At 49.9% G+C, this 22,942-nt stretch overlaps 1 protein-coding gene across 1 annotated transcript; it reads right to left on the bottom strand.

The window, feature by feature from the left end:
• Positions 1 to 13,819: 13,819 nt before the first annotated feature.
• LOC142558045 (uncharacterized) lies at positions 13,820 to 15,562 on the bottom strand. Its single transcript, XM_075670209.1, has 2 exons — positions 14,929 to 15,562; positions 13,820 to 14,354 (listed from the first exon to the last, which is right to left on the bottom strand). Exons 1-2 carry the CDS (start codon positions 15,560 to 15,562, stop codon positions 14,311 to 14,313), a joined length of 678 nt encoding a protein of 225 aa, XP_075526324.1. The 3' UTR covers positions 13,820 to 14,310.
• Between the last annotated feature and the right edge of the window lie 7,380 nt (positions 15,563 to 22,942).

Genomic DNA, 22,942 nt, shown 5'->3' with positions numbered 1-22,942 from the left:
TGATGCTGCAAAACTAACGCGTGGCTACCGGCAGTGGCAGAATATATGGGATGGAACAAAGGGGGCGTAACTACTGACGTCACGAGAGCTTGCAGGTAAGCGGACGTCACTACCCATGGTGCCTGCATCGATACGATATCTTGAGGCTGTGCGACAAAGGGGGCAAGTGGATCGAAAACTACGACATTGTTACGCATCTGCAGCGATTGTCATTCTTACGCAACGTGGCGAACTCTCCAGTTGATGTGTCCTTGTCTGTTTAATCGTTTTCCCCGACTGTAAAATTAAAAAAAAAGTCAATTATTCTTTTTCTGTTCGGGTTAAAATCCAACTTTCCTCAAGCACAGCAACCTCACGCTTTTGTTCGCTGTCCACAAATACCCGCGGATGACGCATTACTGGCATATTTCCTTACCGAGTAGTTGCGAACGCTCTCCACAGGCGCGTGGCTGGCTGATAAAACGGAGAACGGCTGTGCTTGAAGTTGTCAGTGGATGCGAAATTTCCACCTTTGATAGACGCGTATGCAATCGAGCCTTTGTTCATTCGAAGTCAGATAAACTGAACTTTAATTGAATAGTGTCGTGGAAACGAAATGAGGTACGCTTAATTGGGAACCCGCGTTTAGTGATAGTGTCTTTGTAGGGTCTCAAGGTGAAGACGCCGTGGTCAGTGGTAGCGTGGCAGCGCGTCCGTGTAGTAATACCAATCATTTTATTAAGCCTGTTTCCAATGCAAGCCATAATGACCTAAAAGCGCCGCGAGATTAGAGCATTCCAGAAGTCCGGGATGTCTCGAAAGCCCGGGCCCGGAGACGGGCCGGACTCGGGCCGGGATCGGCCAATGAGCTTCGTGTTCGGGCAGGGCCCGGGCCTTATACCCCTGTCAGACGGGCACTCGAAAGTCTTTTGAGCAAAAGGACTTCTCCCAAAAACAGCTTTGTTCGCAGACACACGACAGGGAACGCTTTCTTTTCCACATGTGGTCTTTTCTGGAAGCGTAGTTCATCGATCTCTTTTACGGATGAAAAGGAGTAGCGTAGAAAGCAGTGGGACCCATCGATTATCATATATAAAAAATAAGCAAATGCGTATTTGTCTGTCGCCTAGGCTCATCTCAAAAAATAATTTTGTGTCTCGCAGAAGGTGTAGTTTATACATCCGGTAATGCTCAATATCTTGTGCACCCTCGTGAGCAAGTCGAATGGGTCTCGAAAGCAGGTCCAACGCTGTATTTTAACTACTACAACAAATATTTAAATTAACATCTCTTAATCTGGTGTTATTAAATTTATATAAACACCGTGTAATAAAATAAGTTTTAACTTTACATTTTGACAAACATTAGTTTATTTTGGCAGATTTCATTTCGAACACGCTTTCCGTAAAGCATGTCCAGAAGGAAGCACTAAAAAGAGATTGTCGGTGTGGTGTGTCTGCCGCGTTACATCGCTTCAATAAAAATACTTTCAACTTGGTAAAAGATCGCATACAGAAAAGCGTTTCCGCGTGCTCGTGTGACAGAGGCATTAGTCAAGCGCAGGTTAGGCCCGAACATGCTATATGCAGTGAATCCCAGGAACGGAAGAATTCTTCCTCAACTGCTCAGCTTTCTCTCACAGAAAGCCGCGCGACTTTTTTTTTTTCTAGCTCCGCACTACCTTCGAGCGGATGACAATTATTCCTTTCATAAACGTTCTTCCACCTCGTTAAATTCTGCAGAAATGATTTGCTATACTCAGTGCGCCAATGCTACGAGTTATCGATTGATTCGCCCTCGCACTGCCATCCACAAGCCTAATGGTTAGCTCCGATGGTAGTGCGAGCAGCTCGTAAGGCGGTGGTCCCGGGTTCAAATCCCGAGCCAGGACAAATTTTTCGTCAACTGCGAAACATGCTTGCAGGGCAACCCGTAGGGGTTTCCTTTGCAGCTTCGTGCTACATAAAAGAGGGATGGTAGTTATCCCTCTCATGTTCTTAGAGTATTGAAATGAAGTGGCATGAAGCATTTCTGGAATATTCGTCAACAAATTAACTTTTCTGGTAAGGATAGGGCTAATCGTTACTCGTTACCATTATTTTTCTTCCCTATTTGTTCAACGCAGTTGAATACTCTGTCGTAGTTTATGGAACAATTAGTCGAACTAATTAAAGTTACACTTCACATGTCCATTGTTTTTACATAAGCAATTTAAATCTGCACAGATGCAGCAAGATTTGGAAACATTGGTGAAAGGTACGTGAATAAGAAAACATAACGCCGGAAATTTTACTCACAGAGTGCGTTGTTAAAATTATTTCACACGTTAAGTGCCTAAGTCCCCGTGGTCACAGCCTTGCATACGTTTTTGTAGCACTTGATGGGTTATAACAGTTATATTCAAATATTACAGTTATATTCAAATATATTGAAAAATGGCTACATTGCATACGCCGTACATGGACTGTGCTTAACACCCTACGTTATGTTACTACACTAGACATAGTCCAACTTACCATAGATTGGGAAACAGGGATGCCGCAATTGTGGGCGGAAAAACATGACGCCATTATAATGAGGCCCAATAAAGGAATCAAAATGGCATGTTATGTGCGCCGTATTACTGGACATGAGCATTACCCATGCGCCTCACTAATTTCTGTTCAATTAGAAAGGTTCTAGTGGCGGTGTAATGTGGGATTTTTGAAAGTTATTGGACGAACGTATATAAATTTACGTTCGAGCCACATTTATTGGATTCAGTTACATAATTGTACATTGCAATGATTACATGACATTCCAAAGTAGGATGAAATGGCTATCGGTGGTACGGGAGTGTTCACCTATTGCTTTGCTATATTTGTCGCACAACTAGTGGGAAAGCCTAGTACTATTGTTCAAATCACGCTTCAAAGCACGAGCATGGTTATCAAAGAATTTACATTTCTTTTCTTTAGCAGCAACTTTGGAACTTGATGCATTGAAATCTGCCTTTCGCAAACATTGTTAAACTTCTTTTAATAAATCGTCATTGCTGAAGAAGTAGCAGCGGTTGGGCTACTTTCTGTGGCGTTTATTGCGGGGATCCCTCCCTATTTTCCTCACTGTCCATTCTATGTGTGTACTTGAACAGGGAGTAGTAATTTTCGCTGGTTTGGCTAGTAATGAACTGCTTATTTCCCTCTCAACGTTACGGAGTAGCCAGGAAGAGGGGACTGAGGGCAAAAAAGCTTCTTTGTTTTTCTCTCTGTCCTCTTTCTATCCCCTATCTCCCATCCCCAGTGTAGGGTAGCAAACCGGAGACTAATATCTGGTTAATCTCCCTGCCTTTCCTCTTTATCTCTCTCACTCTTGATGCAGCTAAAGATCGCCCGCCACCGGTTCATTACATGACTCGCAATAAGCGGGAACTCGACCTAGCTTCGTGTAGGCGCATGGGCTAATGAGTCATGCCTGGACCTTTCGGGCTCGGGCCGAGTATGGGGCTGAAAAAAAAACTGCCCGCAGATGCTTTAGAAATTGTACGAAAATGTTTCTGCGATATTTGCGAATCGTAGATTGTTTGCAAGTCCGGCAAAATGGTATTGTGCGCCCTTTCGTAACAAGATCTTCCGTTTCGAGCTCTTCAGTCGGCTTGTGTAAAATTATGTGATAGAACGACGGCCGTCAAGCTTGGCTACCACTGGCTGCCCTTATTGTCGCCTTCTCGAGAGATATTGCCGGCACACGCATCCCGAAGATAATTCTTCTGACTGCAGATCGCAAAAAAAAATTGAAAATTATTCGAACAAGGATTTCAGAAAAGCGCACAGACACTCTATGTACGCCTTGTGACACAACCAAGCAACCTACACAACTAAAAGAACGGAAGATTAAGGGAGGGAATACATGCTTTAGTGAGAGGGTTAGAAAGTGCAAAAAAAGTGTGTGAGAGAGTGCGAGGGTGTCTGTGTGGGAGAGGAGCATGAAAGTGTGCGTGGTAGAGAGAGTGTGAGCAAGACAACGAGTGATGGACTGTTAGAGAACCAGTAAGAAAGCATGCGTGAGAGAGAAACTGTTTCAGAACGAGTGTGCGTTACGCACCCGATGTTTCAATTTGCTTGAGCAAAAGTTTTCAAACGAGCTGTGAACCGCAGTAGATCGAAACCAGCAGCATATTGTTTGGCGTCTTGTGGCACTCCTTAAGATACTTTTTTCATGTTCCGCCTGATCAGTTAATTAACTGATCCTTCAGCAACGATACAGAAATTCTCCGCAGTCATTAGCCTTCTTTCTGCCGTGAATGATGTTAGCCTCAGGCACACATGTCTGCAGCATTAAAATGTAAAAGAAAGACACGGGCTATTTGATGACCTCTCATGCCCCGTCACTTGTGGGCCCTAATTCCTTTTCGTCACCATATCAAATTTCCCCGGCTGTTAAAAAAAAATGTCTCTTGTGCAGCGCGAAATCCGTTAACATTATAGGATTACTTTAAAGCGAAGCCTTCGTTGCCTGTTCCTTCGACTTTTCCACTTTCGCTGCTACTCCTGCTACTGTCGCTCTTATGCACACCACGTGAAAAAGTGATCAGGAGGCTGTAAATACATGGAAGGTGCACGCTAATGAGGAAAGTCGACGAGAGAAACTTTCGTCGTCTCCATCACGTCATCACAAGGGCCGCAGGAACTCCCTCTTGACTGCTGTAAGTACCCGTGACCTCCGCAAATGCACTGTGGAGGCTGAAAGGCGAAAGCTGCAGTGCTTACTTTTGTACTAACGTGTAACTGTCGAGACGGGAGGTAGACGAAACCGTAGAGACCAGGTAGGTAGACACGGCAGATAAGGGGTACATTTCTGCTGTCACCCCAAAAATGAATATCGTGCAAATCTGTAAAGCAGACATCTTACGCAGGGCGTGCAAACGCACAGCCCCATTAAAGCTCTTGTCCGCCTGGCAATGCCAAATGAACATTTCTGTGCTCACCGCATGAGCTTTGGCACATTGGCGGTTCTTGAGGTCGAGGATTTGATCCCCAGCGTAGCGTCCGCATTTCGACCGGTGCAAAATGAATTTAAAAAAAAAAATGCTCGTGTACTTAGATTTAGGTACACATTAGAGATCCCTAGATGCCCACCACTATGTCCACCACTACGGCGTGCTTGATAATCCAAATGTGGGTTTGGCACGTAAAGCCGCACAAGTAAATTAAACTTTAACACTTATGATACGATGTGATGTGCCGTGTGAGGCAATGTCGATGCTAACATTGTAGGATGTATTGAAAAACGGCGCTTAACAAATCCTCAAGCATAAGCATCGCATTGTGTGTTCGGTGTACTTCCCAGACAAGCAGCAGTGGTACTCGCAAGGTAACGTTCAACATCAGCTCACCATTCTTGTATTGTACTAAAGGCTGAAAAAATGGAACTTTGGCGTGCACATCACCGATACTTATCGCAAGTCAAATCAAACACAGAGACCTTCGCTTACATCGATTCCCACAGTGCGTGTTTCACTCGAGCGCTCTTCCCTGTTGGAGCACAAGTACGGCGGCGGTTGTCCCAGGTTGACCCAGGTTGTCGGGAATACTGCTAGATGCATACTTACAAGCATTCTAAGCCCTGGTAACATGCGTGAAGTACTCTAAGATTGCTAGCTCAGTAACGGGCCTTCCTAATTTGGTTCTTGGCAATTTATTTTAGTTTTTGGCCACTCCAAGCCTGAAAAATTTAATTGACTGAAGCATGATCTGAACATAGGATATTCACCTCAGGAGCCCCATACTTTGCCTTTACTCCTCGCCACCGCCTAAAACCAAGATATTTGCCCTTCAGTCACGGAGTCCACAATTTGTGGACGCCGCCTATTTTTTCCATTTCTATGCAGTGGTAGGAAGGTATAGAGCACAAAGATTAGGCTTAAGGTAAATTTAACATCCTGCTAACTTAAGTTGCTCACATTATATCGTTATGCATTATGTATCGTTGCACAGTATCGCTTCGGTGAAGGCCCTACCCCCGACGATTTTCAGTAAAGATGTAACAACCACCACTGTGTTTTACGTGACATTTGCCGTGGGGCATGTCGGTAGCAATCTCGAAACATTTTTCTTTGTTTCTTGAAGTGCTTGCGGCTACTAAATACCACTTTATTAACTTAAATCCTTTCATGGAGGACCGCAGAATACCAGATTTTACAATGTTCAAATATTTAGTTACTCTGTAATTATGATGACTCATCATCAATTCACAAACACTCATTCTACCGCCTTGATTTTCCTTCAGTAGAGTCCCAAGCACCCTGGCATCAAATTACATACGTTTCACGCATGTATCGATAGTCGATCATGATTCATGACTGATAGGGATATACATACTCTGCCTTCTCTCATAAACACATACACAGACATTCCGCCTAAAATAATTTCAGAATGACTCAACGTTACCGCGATAAGCATTGAAGCAATTTATTGACACACTCTATATTGTCGCAGCCGAAACGAATCATGCATAAGGCGTGTACTGCCGCCGGCGTCATCTGGTGACGCCGTCGCGAAGTCTGTGTGTGGCGCATGTCGGAATAAATGCACACATTGTCGGACCACATAACTCAAGTGCGATGTCGCCTAGCGACGGAGAAATTTTAAAGGATTTTTTTTTATTGAAAAGCGGCACATCGTTATTGACAAGCTTGCCTGACAGGGGTTCTCTGATTAGCGGTACATGCCCACCACCGCATAACCAACGACCTTAGTTGGCTTGGAAGAAGCAAGATACAGACAAACATGCATACCGCAAAGTGGACAAATTTTCCGAGGAATTACAATTGCCGAAGAAAAAAAAAACGGGCGTCACATCAATCGATACGCTGTTTTACCTTGGCAAGTGTAAGTAATTGTCCAGCATGTTTCCAGGTCGACAATGCTTCAGTCGTGCAGCGCTACATTTTGTCTTTCGTGCATGCTTTTGGAACAAAAGTACGATTTGGTCTGGTTGCCTAATATTCTACGCTGAAACTAGAAGCAGCGCATCATATAGGTGGAGAAAGATGAACAGGTGGTTGGCTGCACGATCTACCATTTGACTCGATAAAAAAGAAAATGAGACAGCACGTGCTCTGAACATATTCCAGGAAGCAAAGCAAGAACAGGGGCGTATAAAGAAGGCCTACAGAAAGGATTGTGACGCGTGGTTCGCGCACGCCGCCAAGTACTCGAAAAGAAGGGCACACGATATTCCCGTCGTGAACAACAAAGTACACGAGCTGGCATGCTGCGTCGGTTGCCACGATCGTCGTGGACTCAGGCGGCCATAGCTCTGGCAGCGTTCTTCAGCATTGAACGAGGAGTCATACTAACGGGCTACAGGGCGGCTCGCAGAAACCTCCAGAAATGTCAGATCTCGTTCTTCGCTCTGAACATCCTAAAATGCGTCGATAATCACTCTGTCATAAGCGTCGTCTACGCCCCGGGGCAGAATCCCTGGCGGAATCGCCCGATGGTGGTGGTGGTAAACTTTATTGAAAGGAGGAAGGGAAAAGTAGGGAGGTGGCTGAGGGATCGGGCTCAAGTAAGGCCCTGGGCCCGCTTGGCCTTCGCCGCCCAGTCCACCAGTTGAAGCTGGCGGCCGGCGCCCCCGGATCTAAGTTCGGCTTTCCACTCACTCTCGCTGCGAATCGCCCGACGTTTGTGAGCAGGAGCAAGCAAAAGCGTATGCGAGAGAGAGTTTGGGGGCTTTTGCTCCCTGAATATCTGGCTTTGCCTACGTATACTGTCAAGGTGAAGTTTCCTTGCTCGTTTTTTGTATGGGTTTTTCCTTAGGCGTGTTGGCACTGTGGAATGAGGTAGCGCGATAGCCATGCCCATGCGCGTGCCTTGGCTGCCGGCGCGGTGGACCATGTGAAGCAGTCGGCGCTGACACCGCATTTGGTGAACGCTTCGCCTATAGGTACATCGCCCGTACGCAAATCCCAGAAGGTAAAGGTCTGTAGGACAGACTTTCTCACGTATGCGGCGCTCATGCTGAGTCAATTCATGCCGCATTATTGCTTTCTCGCGCCATAGTAGAGACCATGCCTGCTCTCCTGGAGCAGTATTTTTGCTCGTGCCAGGCTAAAAATACGTCGGATGTACCTGCCTTGCCTCCGTTTCGCTAGCTCCGCCGCTAGCGGCAACCGACTTTTGCACGTGCGCTTGCAGAAGGACGTTTATTTAACTAGAAGGAGACCATTAAGATATATTCACCGACGGTCATATGTTACTCTCTAACGAGAAATTTGAGGGCTGGCAATTTGAGCGAAATCTGAGAAATTGAGCGGCTTTTTGATTTTGCCATATATTTGCTGGTGCTAATTATCTGCCTCGTACGGCATCTTCCAAACGGAGCGATGTCTGGCACGTCCTCATCGCTAACCAAGAGATCACGAGATGCGGTGCGTGGGTGATGCGTGGGTGCGATTGACTGCAGCCGCCGCAGACAAACCTCAGCTCATGCAGCGCTTGGCTTCGATACAGACGACGCGCGCTACTCTGGCGCCATATCGTAGCTATTGTCGTCGCAGAGCCCGTCTTCCGTGGTAACTACTCTTTTCTTCTCACGCTTTCGTTCCTCCAACAACGAGAGCAGCCTTTCTTCGCGGGGAAGTCGGGCCACCAGTGGTCAGCGGCGACAATAGCCAAGGAAGACTGAAATCGAACTTCATTCGTAGCCGTTCGCCATCACACTTTGCAGGGGCAGTGATCACCGTCACACACACTGGTACCGCTGACTGACTTCAGCAGCCGACGCCGCAGAGTAGCGCAGCCCTCTCTCACTACTTGGTGGCACCTTAGCCCCCGACCCACCTGGAAGCGCAGGCGAAATCGACCACGCGGCTGCAGATGCCTAGGTCGCGGGCAGCTCAGCGCATGCGCAGGCCGTGTCCTATCCATTCCTCCTCCGCTTTCAGCCTCATGGTTCTGATACATGCAGCTCCTGCGCTATCGCCTTTTCATTAGCCGCTGGGCTCCGCCCAGCGGCGATGCTCCTTGCCTCGGTTACGCCGACGCAGTCGGAAAGCGCCGATGCTGGCTGCAGGAGCAGGTGTCTAAGAGCTGCGCTATAAAAATACTTTTGTACAGTGTCTAAGGGCCGCATACGGAAAGCGTGGCACGAGCGAAGATACTGCGGCGAAGTCTCTCAGACTTCTAGCTTCTGGGATTCGCGTACGTCTAGCGTATCCTTAAACGCAGCGATCACCAAACGGGGCGTCACTGCGCACTGCTTCACCGGGTTCACCGCGCCGGCAGCCAGCGTCGGAGCGTAAACAAACTCGCGCATGGCCTTGGCCAGTCAATCTCGCGAACAATCCTTCACGTCATTGCACTGCGCCAGCAGCATCCAAGGAGACGTACGAAGAAAAGTGGACGACGCATGGCTTCAACACAGACATGTGACCTCACACGTGACATTCTTAATGACGGCACGGCTAGGGACAAACGCATACGAATGTAGCAAAGGAATTTCTCCGTAATACCTAGGCAAAGTTGATATGCAAGGAGAAAAAGCTCCATTTCTCTGTCACACCCACTTTTACACGCGTCTGCACGCATACGTCGGGAGATTAATGAAATGACCGTTTAGTGACAGACTTCCAACCGATTCCTACAGCACGCGTCGTCGTGTCACGCCGCACGCACTAGACATCGACGGATGTGGTGGTACCTGGTCGCACTAAAGACCCTGAAACCGCGGAAAGACGTGACACGCCTTGAAGTGTGCCGCCTCCTCCTCGCACATCCTTGCCCACGCCGATGCCGCTTCGCTATTGGTCTACTGGTGTCACATGGAACCTCGCGCCGGCTTTGTTCGTTTATAGTAGCGCTCCAGCGCCATTTATGCTTGAAAAGCATCGGCCGACTGGCAGGGAGCGTATCGTGGGCCTTGTGCGTGTTGTTTCTGAACTCTCCGGACTAAGCTTTATGGAAAGTGCGACGTTGCTTCGCGGCATTTTATATTACAGTGAGCCACTGCGTCTTCGGAAATAGACTCTGTAAACGCAGACAGCCGTTCGCTATACCGCCCGGTTTGCGCGAAGGATTAAGAAAAAAAACTTGGCTTCAACAAATTGCGAGGGAAATTTTCAGACCGACATCCTCCCCCCGACTTTGCGACAGCACAGCACGTGTCGAGCCTCGCGTAAGTTGCTGCGGGCCACAACGTAGAAGATGTGACACAGTTCACTTAGCATGTTGCCATTTATCTGGACGTTTTAACACAACTTCTAGGCGACGTGTACTTTATTTGTATAATCACCACGTGGTGGCATTTTGTGCGATTAAAGGGACCTGGAAACGATTTGGCACAAACGTATTCACTCATTAGGGTTGGCGATCCTGGTGATTAAATGACGGATTTAAGCTTTCCGCGCAAAGCAACTAATTTATTATAAGGTTTTAAAAACGTACATCACTACCGATCGCAGCACGCCACTCGCCTGAGCTGTCAGCCACCCTGACCAAGTGACGCGACATACCATGTGACTGCGGTAGCGCGAGCTATACGGTTGGCTGCCTAAGGCGCGCCATCAATAATTTTTCCAATGTAACGGTGAACGATTGTTAGCAATAGCTGGAATATCAGATAGTTTGTTTCTATGAAAAAGGAAAGTAGCAGAAAGAGACTGCACAAGCATATTCTATAACCCAAGCGCTTCCGGCTCGCAGCAAGTGCCGTCGGCTAGTGTAAGAACGTGCTCCATGTTAACGCGAGATGCATGGTCTGCGTTTGTCTTGATCTGTCTTTTCGCCAGCGCCACGGCGTGCCCTTGCGTTACAAAGGTAGCTATCGGCGACATGTCAAGGTGCGACATCGTGTTCCTCTGGAAGGCAAACATGTCAGCGGAGTGGCCGCAGCAGTGGTTGTCCGCATCCGATCAGATCTACACGTTTGCGGCCACCGCTTCACGCCGAAAGGTTACTACCCTATTGCAAAACCCAGTACCTGCAGTGTCCAGTGCGGCGCCGGATTATGGGACCGGTGCCGCGCGCTGGACGCTGGGGCGCTGGGCAGGCGCGGCGTACTGGAAGCGCTGACTACTGGTGCAAAAACAGCTCTAGCGCCTTAAATACGCGGTGTCGCGACACCGTATATGTTTTTTTGAATACAGAAAGTAACAGAGAGCATTCTGGTATAATAAAAAAACGAAAAGGAAAACGTCAACAATGATGTGACCAGGATTCGATGATCGGACTTGCAGAGCTTTACCGCTACGCCAAGCCAGCTTTGTTTTTTCTTTATTACATGAAAAACAAAACTGAAGGTGTATTACAATGTGGACACAACTACACACATAAAACTCAGGCAAACACACACATGCATCCAACAAGTGCTTCCAGTCTCGCGGAGGTTCCTGCGCAGCGTACACACTTCTTACACAAGCAGCACTTTCGCGAAAGAAGGATTTTGTAGATCGCGGGCTTTCGACATGGCGATCATACAGTGTACTTCTCCATAGGCTGCATAAACCTAGTACTATGAACATGTCATAGTGTGGCGTATCAGCCGGACGCCAGGGTGGAACAGAACGTTTATTGATGCCGTGCCCTTTTTATAGGGTGATGAACATGTGATCTGCCGACTGCTGCTTGCGTGGCCGATAAGCGATTATCATGAAAACGTAGTGTGACACGCGATATCAGTATACAACATTCCTTTCCCCTAAGATTCGTTACACAATTGCAAAATGTCTGGTTAGTCATCAATGCCATAACGTGCGATAGGCCGTCTAACGCGTGTTGATCTTCGCGTCTCGACCGGGTCTTGGGTAGCTTGGCCCGGTCTTGCACCTGCGGCTGCTTCCGTGCTGACCGGCAGCTGTTGTGGTCGTCTGACTGTAGGAGGCAGCCTGACGTGGTAGTCTGCACTTGAGACTGGATCGGCTTCGAGCCTCGTCCAGGCGCTCCTCAACTGGTTCCGGTGCCTGTGATGGCGTTCGCCGTTGTCCAGCTGGACGATGTACGACACCGGGCCTCGCACTGCCACAACCCTGGCCGCCTTCCGCCTTGGACCTGGACAAAAGCTTTTAGCATAGACCGCGTCACCGACGTGGAACCTCTTAATCTCCGGTCGTTGCGGTTCCGGCACGTATTGCCGGTCCGGATGAAGTCTGTCCAAGGCTGTCCTTAGCCTTCGTCCGAACATCAATTCTGCCGGAGATTTCCCCGTGACCGAATGCGGCGTCGTGTGCTGTTTAAACAGGAACCGCGAAATCTTGCACTGCGTTGAACCATCCTGTTGCTTCTTTAACGCTTCTTTAACTTCTCTTACCATTCTCTCCGCCCTACCATTACTGGCGGGATTGTAAGGAGCAGTGAAAATAGCACGCACACCATTGCACTTTAAAAACGTTTGCAACTCCGAGCTAGTGAATGCTGTGCCATTATCCGAAACGATAACGTCAGGCACACCGTGTGTCGCAAACATCTTCCTTAAGCTGGTGACGACAGCTGTAGCTTTCATGGATGACATCAGTTCGACCTCAGCCCAGTTGCTGTACGAGTCTACCACGATTAAAAATACTTCTCCATTAACTGGACCAGCGAAATCAATCTGTAGGCGACTCCAAGGTTGATCTGGCTTGATCCAAAAATGCACTGGAACCTTGGGATCGCTTTGCCGGTTACTCTGACATGGCTGACAGTGTCGTACAAACTCTTCAATTTCGTGGTCCATTTTCGGCCACCACATGAGCCCTCTAGCTAACGCTTTCATAGCACTCATCCCAGGGTGATTTGCATGTAGGAGTTGAAGCACACTTTCTCTTGCTGCGTTAGGAACTACAACGCGATTCCCCCACAGTATGCAATCACGATGCAACTACAACTCCGTCTTCCTCACCTCGTAAGGCGCGAACTTGCTGTCCAGTTGTGTTGACGGCCAGCCACTAAGGATCCATTCCTTTACCATGGATAATACTTTGTCCTTCTTGATCAGCGCAGCGATGTCTGCCGCCTGCAGCGGTGCGCACTCGACCGCTTCCAGCAGGAGCACGTCCCCAGGTGGCTGTGGCTCGTCTTCGTCTCCCGGTGCTGGCAGACGACTGAGTGCGTCGGCGTTGGAGTTTTCTTGGCCTCGCCTGTACTGAAGGCTGTAGTTATACGCAGACAAACATAAAATCCAACGGAGCATTCTGGGCGACACAACTTCAGGCACCCTCTTGTCCGTGTTAAACAGGCCCAGTAATGGCTTGTGGTCCGTTATGACCGTAAATTCTCGCCCAGCAAGGTACTGGTGGAACAGTTTCACGCCAAAGACAACAGCTAAGCCCTCTTTATCAATCTGAGCATAGTTACGTTCACTGGCTCCAAGCGTCCGGGAAGCATACGCTATGGGCTGTTCCTTCCCATCAGTCGTATGATGGGCTAGCACTGCCCCCACTCCCACAGGAGATGCGTCGCAGCACAAAATTAAAGGAAGCTTGGTGTCATAGGGCACAAGTACAGAGTCGGAGCTAAGCAATTTTTTTAGTCTCAAACGCACGTTGGTGCTCACCTGTCCACTTCCATTCGTGGTCATGGTCGAGCAGTCGATAGAGGGGTTCTGCCACTTCAGTCTTGCCCTTGAGAAAACTGCTGTAAAAATTTAGTAACCCCAAGAACGCTTGCAACTCCTTTTTGCTTGTGGGTGCGGGCGCTTTATGGATGGAGTCAGTCTTGTTTCGGCTCGGATGTATTCCCGTGGCGTCAATCCTGTGACCCAAGAATTCAATGCTCGGCTTGTTGAATTCGCACTTGTCTTTGTTTACTCTTAACTGCGCATTCTGCCGACGCGATAGCACGGTTTCTAATCTCTCGGCGGACTCTTCCGCGTTACGGCCAGAAATCAAGATATCATCAAGATAGGCTTTCACGCCGGGAATGCCTGCTAACAGCGTATCAATGACTCGTTGAAATACCCATGGCGCCACCGAAATTCCAAACGGCAGCCGTTTGACTTTGTACAGCCCCTTTATCGTGTTAACTGTGAGCACTTCAGCCGATTCGTCGTCTAGCGTTAGCTGTTGATAAGCTTGAGCTAGATCTAGCTTTGTAAAAAATTTGCTTGAACCCAGAGCTGCGAGCATTTCAGCGGTTGTGGGCAAAGGATACCCGCTGCATTTAATAGCTTTGTTTACGGTGCTACGGTAGTCACCGCACAGGCGTAAAGTTCCGTCTTTTTTTCTTACCACTACCAGTGGCGTGGCCCAGTTGGAGTACGCGACGGGTTCCCATATCCCTTGTTGCACCAAGCGATCCACTTCCTTGCCCACGTCGTCCTTGAGGGCCAGTGGAACTGGTCGACTTTTGAGAAACACTGGTTGAGCGTCGTCTTTCAGTTCGATGTGAATTGGTGGTCCGTTGAAGCCAGGAAGGTCCCTGCGAAACACCTCGGAAAATCGTGAGGGCACGTCTTCCGCGTTTACTTGCTCGATTCCCCGCAAGCAAATGCATAACGGCCTAAACCAGTTTCGCCCAATCAGGCTGTTGCCTCGATTCTTTACTACCAACAATGGCAGCTTTGCCTTCCGGCCCTTAAATTCTACCAAGACGGTTGCTCGACCCAGCAGCGGTAACGCCTCCTTTGAACAGGTTACGAGAGTTGTTCCAGAATCTTGTAGTGGTATTTCACCCCGACTTCTCTCGATTACTCTAAATGTATCTTCACTCACAATTGAGCACGATGCTCCGGAATCAACCTTCATCGGGACTTGTCCTTGTATCTGTACTTTAACCATAAACTTCTGTTCTTGTTCATTCACTTCGCAAAGTGAAAACAATGCACTCATTTCGTACACGCCCTTGCTCTTTTCAACTTGACTCTTTTGCTCAGGCGTCTTCCGGGCCGCTCTACTTTCGTCTTTTGAACGACAAGCCCTCGCAATATGTCCAACCCTTTTACATTTGAAGCATGTCGCTTTTCTAAAACTGCATAAATGCGGAGCGTGCTTACCGTTGCAACGGTAGCAACTAGATCCTTCTGCCGTGGCGTCTTGCTTCGTGCGGGTTGCTTGTATCATGCCCTGGCAGTCCTTCGCCTCGTCTCGGCCGTGCATCCGTATGTCTCGTTGTTGCTTGGCTGTCGCTTCTGCGGTCGCGGCCATGTCGTACGCAACGTTGAACGTAAGGTCGTGTTCTGCGAGAAGTCGCTGTTGAACTGCTTCGTTCTGGAGGCCGCATACGAAACGATCTCGCATCATGATGTCCATCGGGAGCTGCACGTCGCCAAAACCGCAGTCTTCGGCTAGCTTCCGAAGCGCCGTGACGTAGTCCGCAACTGATTCCTCGGCAGCCTGGTTTCTCTTGTAGAACAAAAACCTTGCGTATAGCTCTGAAGGCCTTGGATGCAGGTGCTTGCGAACCGCCGTCTTAATTTCCTCGTAGGTTGCTGTTGTCGGTCTTGCTGGCTTCACCAGAGTCACGATGAGCCCGTACGCTTCTTCGCCGCAACAACTCAGCAGGACGGCTCTTTTCTGTTCTTCTTTCGCTATCTTGTTAGCTTCGTAGAACATTTCTAGCCTCTCGACGTATTCGTCCCATGACGCGTTTGTGCCAAGATGATACTCGCCGATCCTGCCGACGGCCATCGCCGCCACTTCCTCGTCGCCAACTGTGGCGTATCAGCCGGACGCCAGGGTGGAACAGACAACGTTTATTGATGCCGTGCCCTTTTTATAGGGTGATGAACATGTGATCTGCCGACTGCTGCTTGCGTGGCCGATAAGCGATTATCATGAAAACGTAGTGTGACACGCGATATCAGTATACAACACATAGGGAGGACCACTCGTACCCTTAAATGGTAGAAACCTAATTGAATATGGAGTCATGTCAATGTCCTTTTTAAGCGACCGTTGGATAATGTCCCCCAAAAAATACAGCGTCCCAACAGTCTATGAAACTAGTGATCTATGGTTTCAGCACGTAGACAGTGTCGACACTTTATTGACCACGGCACAAAGCAACCCCTCGAATTCAACCAAGTTTTAACAGAGATCGAGTGTTTCCGAATGTAATTTTAAGAAAAATGTTGTTACTCCAGCAGGTACACACATTTTTCGGACGCGCAGCAGCACATCCTGATAAGGTCGTCTTAATTAAGGTGCACGATACAAAGGGTACGGGAAAATAGAGTCCACCAGTGCCGTATAACTTGCTTTTCAACTTGCAGTCGTAAAGCAAGTTCTCCCCCCCCCCCCCAGGCTGAATCGCACTTTCAAAAAAAGAAATGTCTCAACGACCTCCTTGAGAATGCCCCAAGGAGCCTGTGGTACATTTTTGGCATTTGATTACACTACTATATTAGGAACTTAATGAAGTAAGTGGAGTTGCAACATTTCACGCAAGAACGGATGGCCATGGTCTCGAAAGAAAAACAGGCGAGAAACAATTTGCCTGACGAGACGTGGACTATTCCTTGACCACCACGTTCATGGGGGAGGAACAGATTCTCGCACCGCATCGATTCACAACTCAAACTCCAAATAAATGTTGCAACTACGCGTTGCACTGCCTGAAGGCGAAGTAATGAGCAGCGTAGTTCTTGGAGCACACATATAAGACGAGAAGCTAAGAACACGTTGCACACTTCAGCACGAATGAACATTGACCAATTCCGCCCTCACCACGAATTCGCTTTCCGTTGAATTTTGCCAACTTCTCCCGACCAATGAGCATTGCTGTTTCTATACTGTGAATGTGGCACATCTAAATAACGCAGATCTTTTTTTTCCATTGAATGCCTGCGTAATATGATAGCATTGTGGTCCATTATCAAAACCAAAATGTTGAACTTTTTTCAAAGCAAGCGCTTGCACCAGAAGCCGCACGAAGTTCTTCTGTAATTGCAAGACAGTCTTTACACTCTTTTTATAGGTAGAAAAAAAGGCCACGTCGGTTTGCATGCGCAAGAACCTGAAACTCATTAGTCAGTAATTTAAACCCTTGGAAATTTTGTTCTTTAAGGATGCTCATACAAAGTGGCTCTAAATACAAGCGGAACAGAAGCGGTGACAAAGGGCATCCTTGTCGTACTGATGATACAAGCGTAATCGGATCGGAGAGAGAGCCATTCACTATCAGCCTCGTTGAGCCATTAGCGCAGCATACCTTGACACCTCTAAGGAGCAGGGATTCGATATTTATTTGCTCTAGTACAGTAAACAGAAATCAGTGATTCAGCCTGTCGATTGTGACTGCGATCTTGAACTGGTGGCGATACTGCCCATGACAAAGTTGGCTCGTCGCCAGGTGCCTTAGTCTCATCCTCGCTCGCATACTTCTGGCTATGGCTAATGTCAGCTGATGACGGCTTAATCTGTTCTTGTCGATGAGTCTCAGGGAGTGTTTCACCTGTTGCATCCATAACTTATCATCCTCAACGGTATCATCCTCAGCTGGTGTATTTCCACGAAGCTTGTCAGCGTAGGTCCCGATGGATGCATCTGCAGGGTGACTGTAGCGGGGACAGTTACTGCGGCGCGGTGTTCTATATTGTCGCCGGATATGCCCAACTCTGTTGCACCGGAGGCAAAGTGGTAATCGGCCAGTAAACAAGATAAGGCACTGGTGGCCGTATATTGACACGTGTACTTGTCTTTATCGGACGACACGTTTTGCCGCCTAAACAAATGTTATCGCAGAGCGCGGGACGCGCCTGCATGTATCCGAAGTTTCTGCAAAGTTATCAATGCTTCTATCCGCTGTCTGTTTTCACCGAAACTTGTGTTATCTGATTTCATCGCTTGACGCGAATGGTGTAGAACCTTGTAGAAGGCAAGCGGGTCCCAACAATCAGTCTGGAACATTCGATGACTGCTGTATAAAAGCCGACGCGCTTGACCCGCTGATCAGATTTTCGACGATCGCCGACCGTGTTCGCCGCTATCGTGGTGCTATAAGTGCAGCCTGTTTTGTGGGCACAGGTTTGCCCAATAAAAGCTCGTTTTGTCTTTCACAGTATTGCTACTGTGTTCTTAACGTCACCACCACGTGACATCTGGTGGAGGTGCTTTTCGTTCATGTACCGGACGCCCCCGACAGGCCGTGATCCAAGCCTGGAACGCAAAGACAACACCAACGTAGTCCCGGACCATCGAGCAAGCCGTCGTCTCCAACAACTGCCCCCGGAGCACGGACTTTTGCCTCAGACGACCAGGAAGATCGCCACAAAGTCCACCCCAATGGCAGCCCCAGCGGCCCTCGTCGTGCTGCAGCAGCCCAGGGAGCCTCCGACGTTCCGCGGTTCAACGTTCGAGGACCCGGAAAGCTGGCTTGAGACATACGAGAGGGTCGCTGCTTTTAACAGCTGGAACAGCGACGACAAACTGCGACATGTCTTCTTCGCATTTGAAGACTCTGCCAAGACCTGGTTCGAGAACCGAGAAGCCACCTTAACGACCTGGGAGCTGTTCCGAAGTGGCTTCCTGCAGACATTCGCAAGCGTCGTACGCCGAGAACGAGCCCAAGCGCTATTAGAAACCCGGGTGCAACTACGAAATGAGACCACAGCTATTTTTACAGAAGAAATGAGCCGTCTATTCCGCCACGCGGACTCGGCAATGTCCGAGGAGAAGAAAGTCCGCCTACGGATGCGTGGTGTAAAGGAGGAACTTGTCGCCGGAATGGTACGGAGCCCACCGCAGACCGTCGAGGAGTTTCTTCGCGAAGCCACCAGCATCGAGAAGACACTGGAAATGCGGAACCGGCAATTCAACCGCCGCTCTAACTCGACAAACTACGCCGGAGTTTAGTCACTGGCCACCAACGACCTGCGCGAGACTATCCGAGCGGTCGTGCGGGAGGAGCTGCAAAAGCTGTTCCCGTCATCAGAGCCTCAAGTGGCGTCGATTGCCAACGCCGTACGTGAGGAGGTCCAACAACAACTCGGAGTAGCCCCTGAATTGCCGCAACCTCTGCCGCAAGCGATGACATACGCCGCTGTAGCCCGCCGTCACGTACCCCCTCCACGTACACGCCAGGGCCCTGTCACGCCGCAGTTCCACCCGTCACCCAGCGCGCCTACGCGAGGAAATCGGACATTTGGCGCGCCCCCGACCACCGCCCGCTCTGTAACCACTGCGGCGAAGCCGGCCACGTCTACCGACGATGCCCATACCGGGAGATGGGACTGCGAGGTTACGCCGTCAACGCTCCGCGCCCGCAGCAAGGTGAACGCCCACACGATATCGCAGACTACCTCGCCGCTACTCAGTGGAGCCCTCGACGACCGTCCCGTTCGCCGTCACCAGGCCGCTTCCTGTCGCCGCAGCGCCGACCATACACCGGCCCAGCCAGGGGCTGCACTGCGAGCCCATATCCGGAAAACAAAAGCAGCAACCGATGGAGGTGCGGTTGCTGTTCGTCGAACTGCATAAGATCCTCCGCCACCGACGAAGACGACGAAGAGACCATCTCGACGACATAATGACACGACGCCGTCCCGACGAAGTCAGGAAGCCAAGACTGCACCGACGAAAGACGACTTCACCACTCGACGTTCCAGCTTCAGTTCAGCACGACGCAGCCGTGACCCGACGCCAAGACCTAACTGCAACGCCAGACAAACCACCGACCTCGACGTGCTTCTCGACGGCCACGCAGTTACCGCCTTAGTGGACACAGGGGCTGATTACTCTATAATGTGTGGACATATCGCCGCCCAGTTGAAGAAAGTTAAGACCGCATGGGAAGGCCCTCAAATTCGGACCGCTGGAGGACACCTCATAACGTCGACTGGAATCTGCACGGCAAGAATTACCATTCATGACCTGACTTACCCTGCCACCTTCGTTATCCTGCAACAGTGTTCACGAGACGTCATTCTCGGCATGGACTTCCTGAACCAACACGACGCAATCATCAACCTGAAGTCGAAGTCAATAACGCTGTCGGAAGATCAAGCGATACCGCCGGAGAGCCCTCGTAGTCACCACGCCTTGAGTGTGCTCGATGATCAAGTGAGCATCCCGCCTCGCTCTAGCATTGTTATCTCGGTTGGCACCGAAACGCCCGCTGACGTTGAAGGCGTCATCGAAGGCGACCACCGTCTACTGCTCGACCGTAAAATATGCGTCGCAAGAGGGATCGCTCGACTCCACGGAGGAAACACGAAAGTGTTGCTGACAAACTTCAGCCAGGAGTTCAAGCAGATCAACAAGGGCACGACGATCGCATACATCGAGGAAATTCAGGAAACCAGCGATGCGTTTGTCCTCTCGGATTCTGTCGCATCTACCCCGACGACCGTAGTTCCCGAGCCAGACTTCGACATAAATCCAAGTCTCCCCGCGATTAAGCAGCAACAGCTCAGAAGTCTGCTTCGACGATACAAAGACTGCTTTTCGACGTCATCGAGGATTCGACGAACACCAGTCGCAAAGCATCGCGTAGTAACCGAAGAGTGCGCTCGACCACTCCGCCAGAGCCCTTACCGAGTTTCGACGCGAGAACGCGAAGCTATAAGACACCAGGTCGACAAAATGCTGCGCGACGACATCATCCAGCCGTCGAAAAGCCCGTGGGCGTCTCCAGTTGTTTTAGTGAAGAAAAAGGACGGAACCCAACGTTTCTGCGACGATTATCGTCGATTGAACAAAATCAAGAAAAAAGACGTAGACCCTCTCCCACGGATAGACGACGCATTGGATCGCCTCTGCAATGCTAAATACTTCTCATCGATGGACCTCAAGTCTGGCTACTGGCAAATAGAAGTCGACGAAAGGGATCGCGAAAAGACCGCCTTCATCACGCCAGACGGCCTCTACGAGTTCAAGGTTGTGCCATTCGTACGGTGCTCGGCGCCTGCAACTTTCCAGCGCGTCATGGACACGGTATTAGCAGGATTGAAGCGGCAGACCTGTCTCGTTTACTTGGATGACGTCGTCGTCTTCGCCGGAATTTTCGACGATCACCTCAAGCGGCTTGCGACAGTACTAGAGGCCATCAAGTCGTCAGGGCTTACTCTGAAGCCGGAAAAATGCCGCTTCGCTTACGATGAGCTTCTGTTCCTAGGCCACGTAATCAGCATATCTGGTGTCCGTCCAGACCCGCAAAAGACAGCTGCAATCGCACAGTTCCCGCAAACCATCAACAAGAAGGCAGTGCGTAGATTTCTTGGCATGTGTGCCTACTACAGGCGCTTTGTCAAGTACTTTTCACGCATCGTCGAGCCGTTGACATGTCTAACTAAATGTGATGTTGAGTTCAAGTGGGAAACGCCGCAGGCCGACGCATTTGAAGAACTCAAACGACGCATGAAGTCGCCGCCAGTACTTGCGCACTTCGACGAGTACGCCGATACAGAAATTCATACTGACGCCAGTAACCTAGGCCTCGGTGCCGTTCTAGTCCAGAGGAGAAACGGAGTCGAACAGGTGATAGCTTACGCTAGCCGGTCGCTGTCAAAAGCGGAAGGCAACTATTCTACGACCGAAAAGGAATGCCTCGCCATCGTTTGGGCTACAGCTAAATTTCGCCCTTATCTTTATGGCAGGCCATTCAAAGTCGTCAGTGACCATCACGCGTTGTGTTGGCTAGCGAATATAAAGGATCCTTCAGGACGACTGGTGCGGTGGAGCCTCAGACTACAAGAATACGACATCACTGTAACCTACAAGTCCGGACGAACACTCCGATGCCGATTGCTTATCACGCGCCCCATTGACCGGCCGCCGCAAGACGACGAGAATGACGACGCCTTCCTTGGAATGATAAGTGCGGAAGGCTTCGCTGAACAGCAACGGGCAGACCCGTAGCTAAAAGGCCTCGTCGAATATTTGGAAGGGCACACCGACGTTGTCCCCAGGGCATTTAAGAGCGGATTATCTTCCTTCACGCTTCAAAACAATCTACTCGTGAAGAAGAACTTCTCACCAGTCCGCGCCAACTACCTTCTTGTTGTCCCGTCAGGACTTCGTCCAGAAGTACTGCACGCCCTACATGACGATCCGACCGCTGGACACCTCTGATTTTCCCGGACACTATCGAGGATACAAGAGAAGTATTATTGGCCGCATCTGACCACCGACGTCGCCCGTTATGTCAGAACATGCCGAGACTGTCAGCGACGCAAGCCACCGCCGACAAGGCCAGCCGGATTACTACAGCCAATCGAGCCTCCTTGCCGACCATTCCAGCAGATCGGGATGGACTTGCTGGGACCCTTTCCGACGTCAACAACCGGAAATATGTGGATCGTCGTGGCGACGGACTACCTCAACCGCTTCGCTGAAACTAAAGCACTGCCGAAAGGTAGCGCAGCCGAAGTGGCGAAATTCTTTGTCGAAAATATCCTGCTGCGACATGGCGCCCCAGAAGTCCTCATCACCGACAGAGGAACGGCCTTTACAGCGGAGCTCACTCAAGCCATTCTGAAATACAGTCAGACAAGGCACAGGAGGACAACGGCTTACCACCCGCAGACGAATGGTCTTACGGAGCGACTGAATAAGACCCTCGCCGACATGCTAGCGATGTACGTCGACGTCAAACACAAGACCTGGGATGCCGTCCTGCCGTACGTAACATTCGCTTACAACACGGCGGTGCAAGAAACAACACAGATCACGCCGTTCAAGCTGGTCTACGGCAGGAACCCGACGACGACGCTCGACGCCATGCTGGCGCACGTCACTGACGAGGAGAACCTTGACGTCGCTACCTATCTCCAGCGCGCCGAAGAAGCCAGACAGCTCGCCCGCCTGCGGATCAAGAACCAGCAGAGGACCGACAGCCGACACTACAACCTCCGACGACACTTCGTCGAGTACCAGCCCGGCGACCGTGTTTGGGTATGGACCCCGGTACGCCGACGAGGACTCAGTGAGAAACTACTGCGACGCTATCTCGGACCCTACAAGGTCATCCGACGTATTGGCGCACTCGACTATGAGGTCGTGCCAGGCGGCATTTCGCATTCACAGCGGCGCCGCGCACGATCTGAAGTGGTCCACGTGGTGCGCCTTAAA

Source organism: Dermacentor variabilis, chromosome 9 (genome assembly GCF_050947875.1).
Source record: "Dermacentor variabilis isolate Ectoservices chromosome 9, ASM5094787v1, whole genome shotgun sequence".
Lineage (NCBI taxonomy): Eukaryota > Metazoa > Arthropoda > Arachnida > Ixodida > Ixodidae > Dermacentor > Dermacentor variabilis.
The sequence above is the reverse complement of the archived record's forward strand: the minus strand, read 5'-3'. Positions and strand labels throughout refer to the sequence as shown.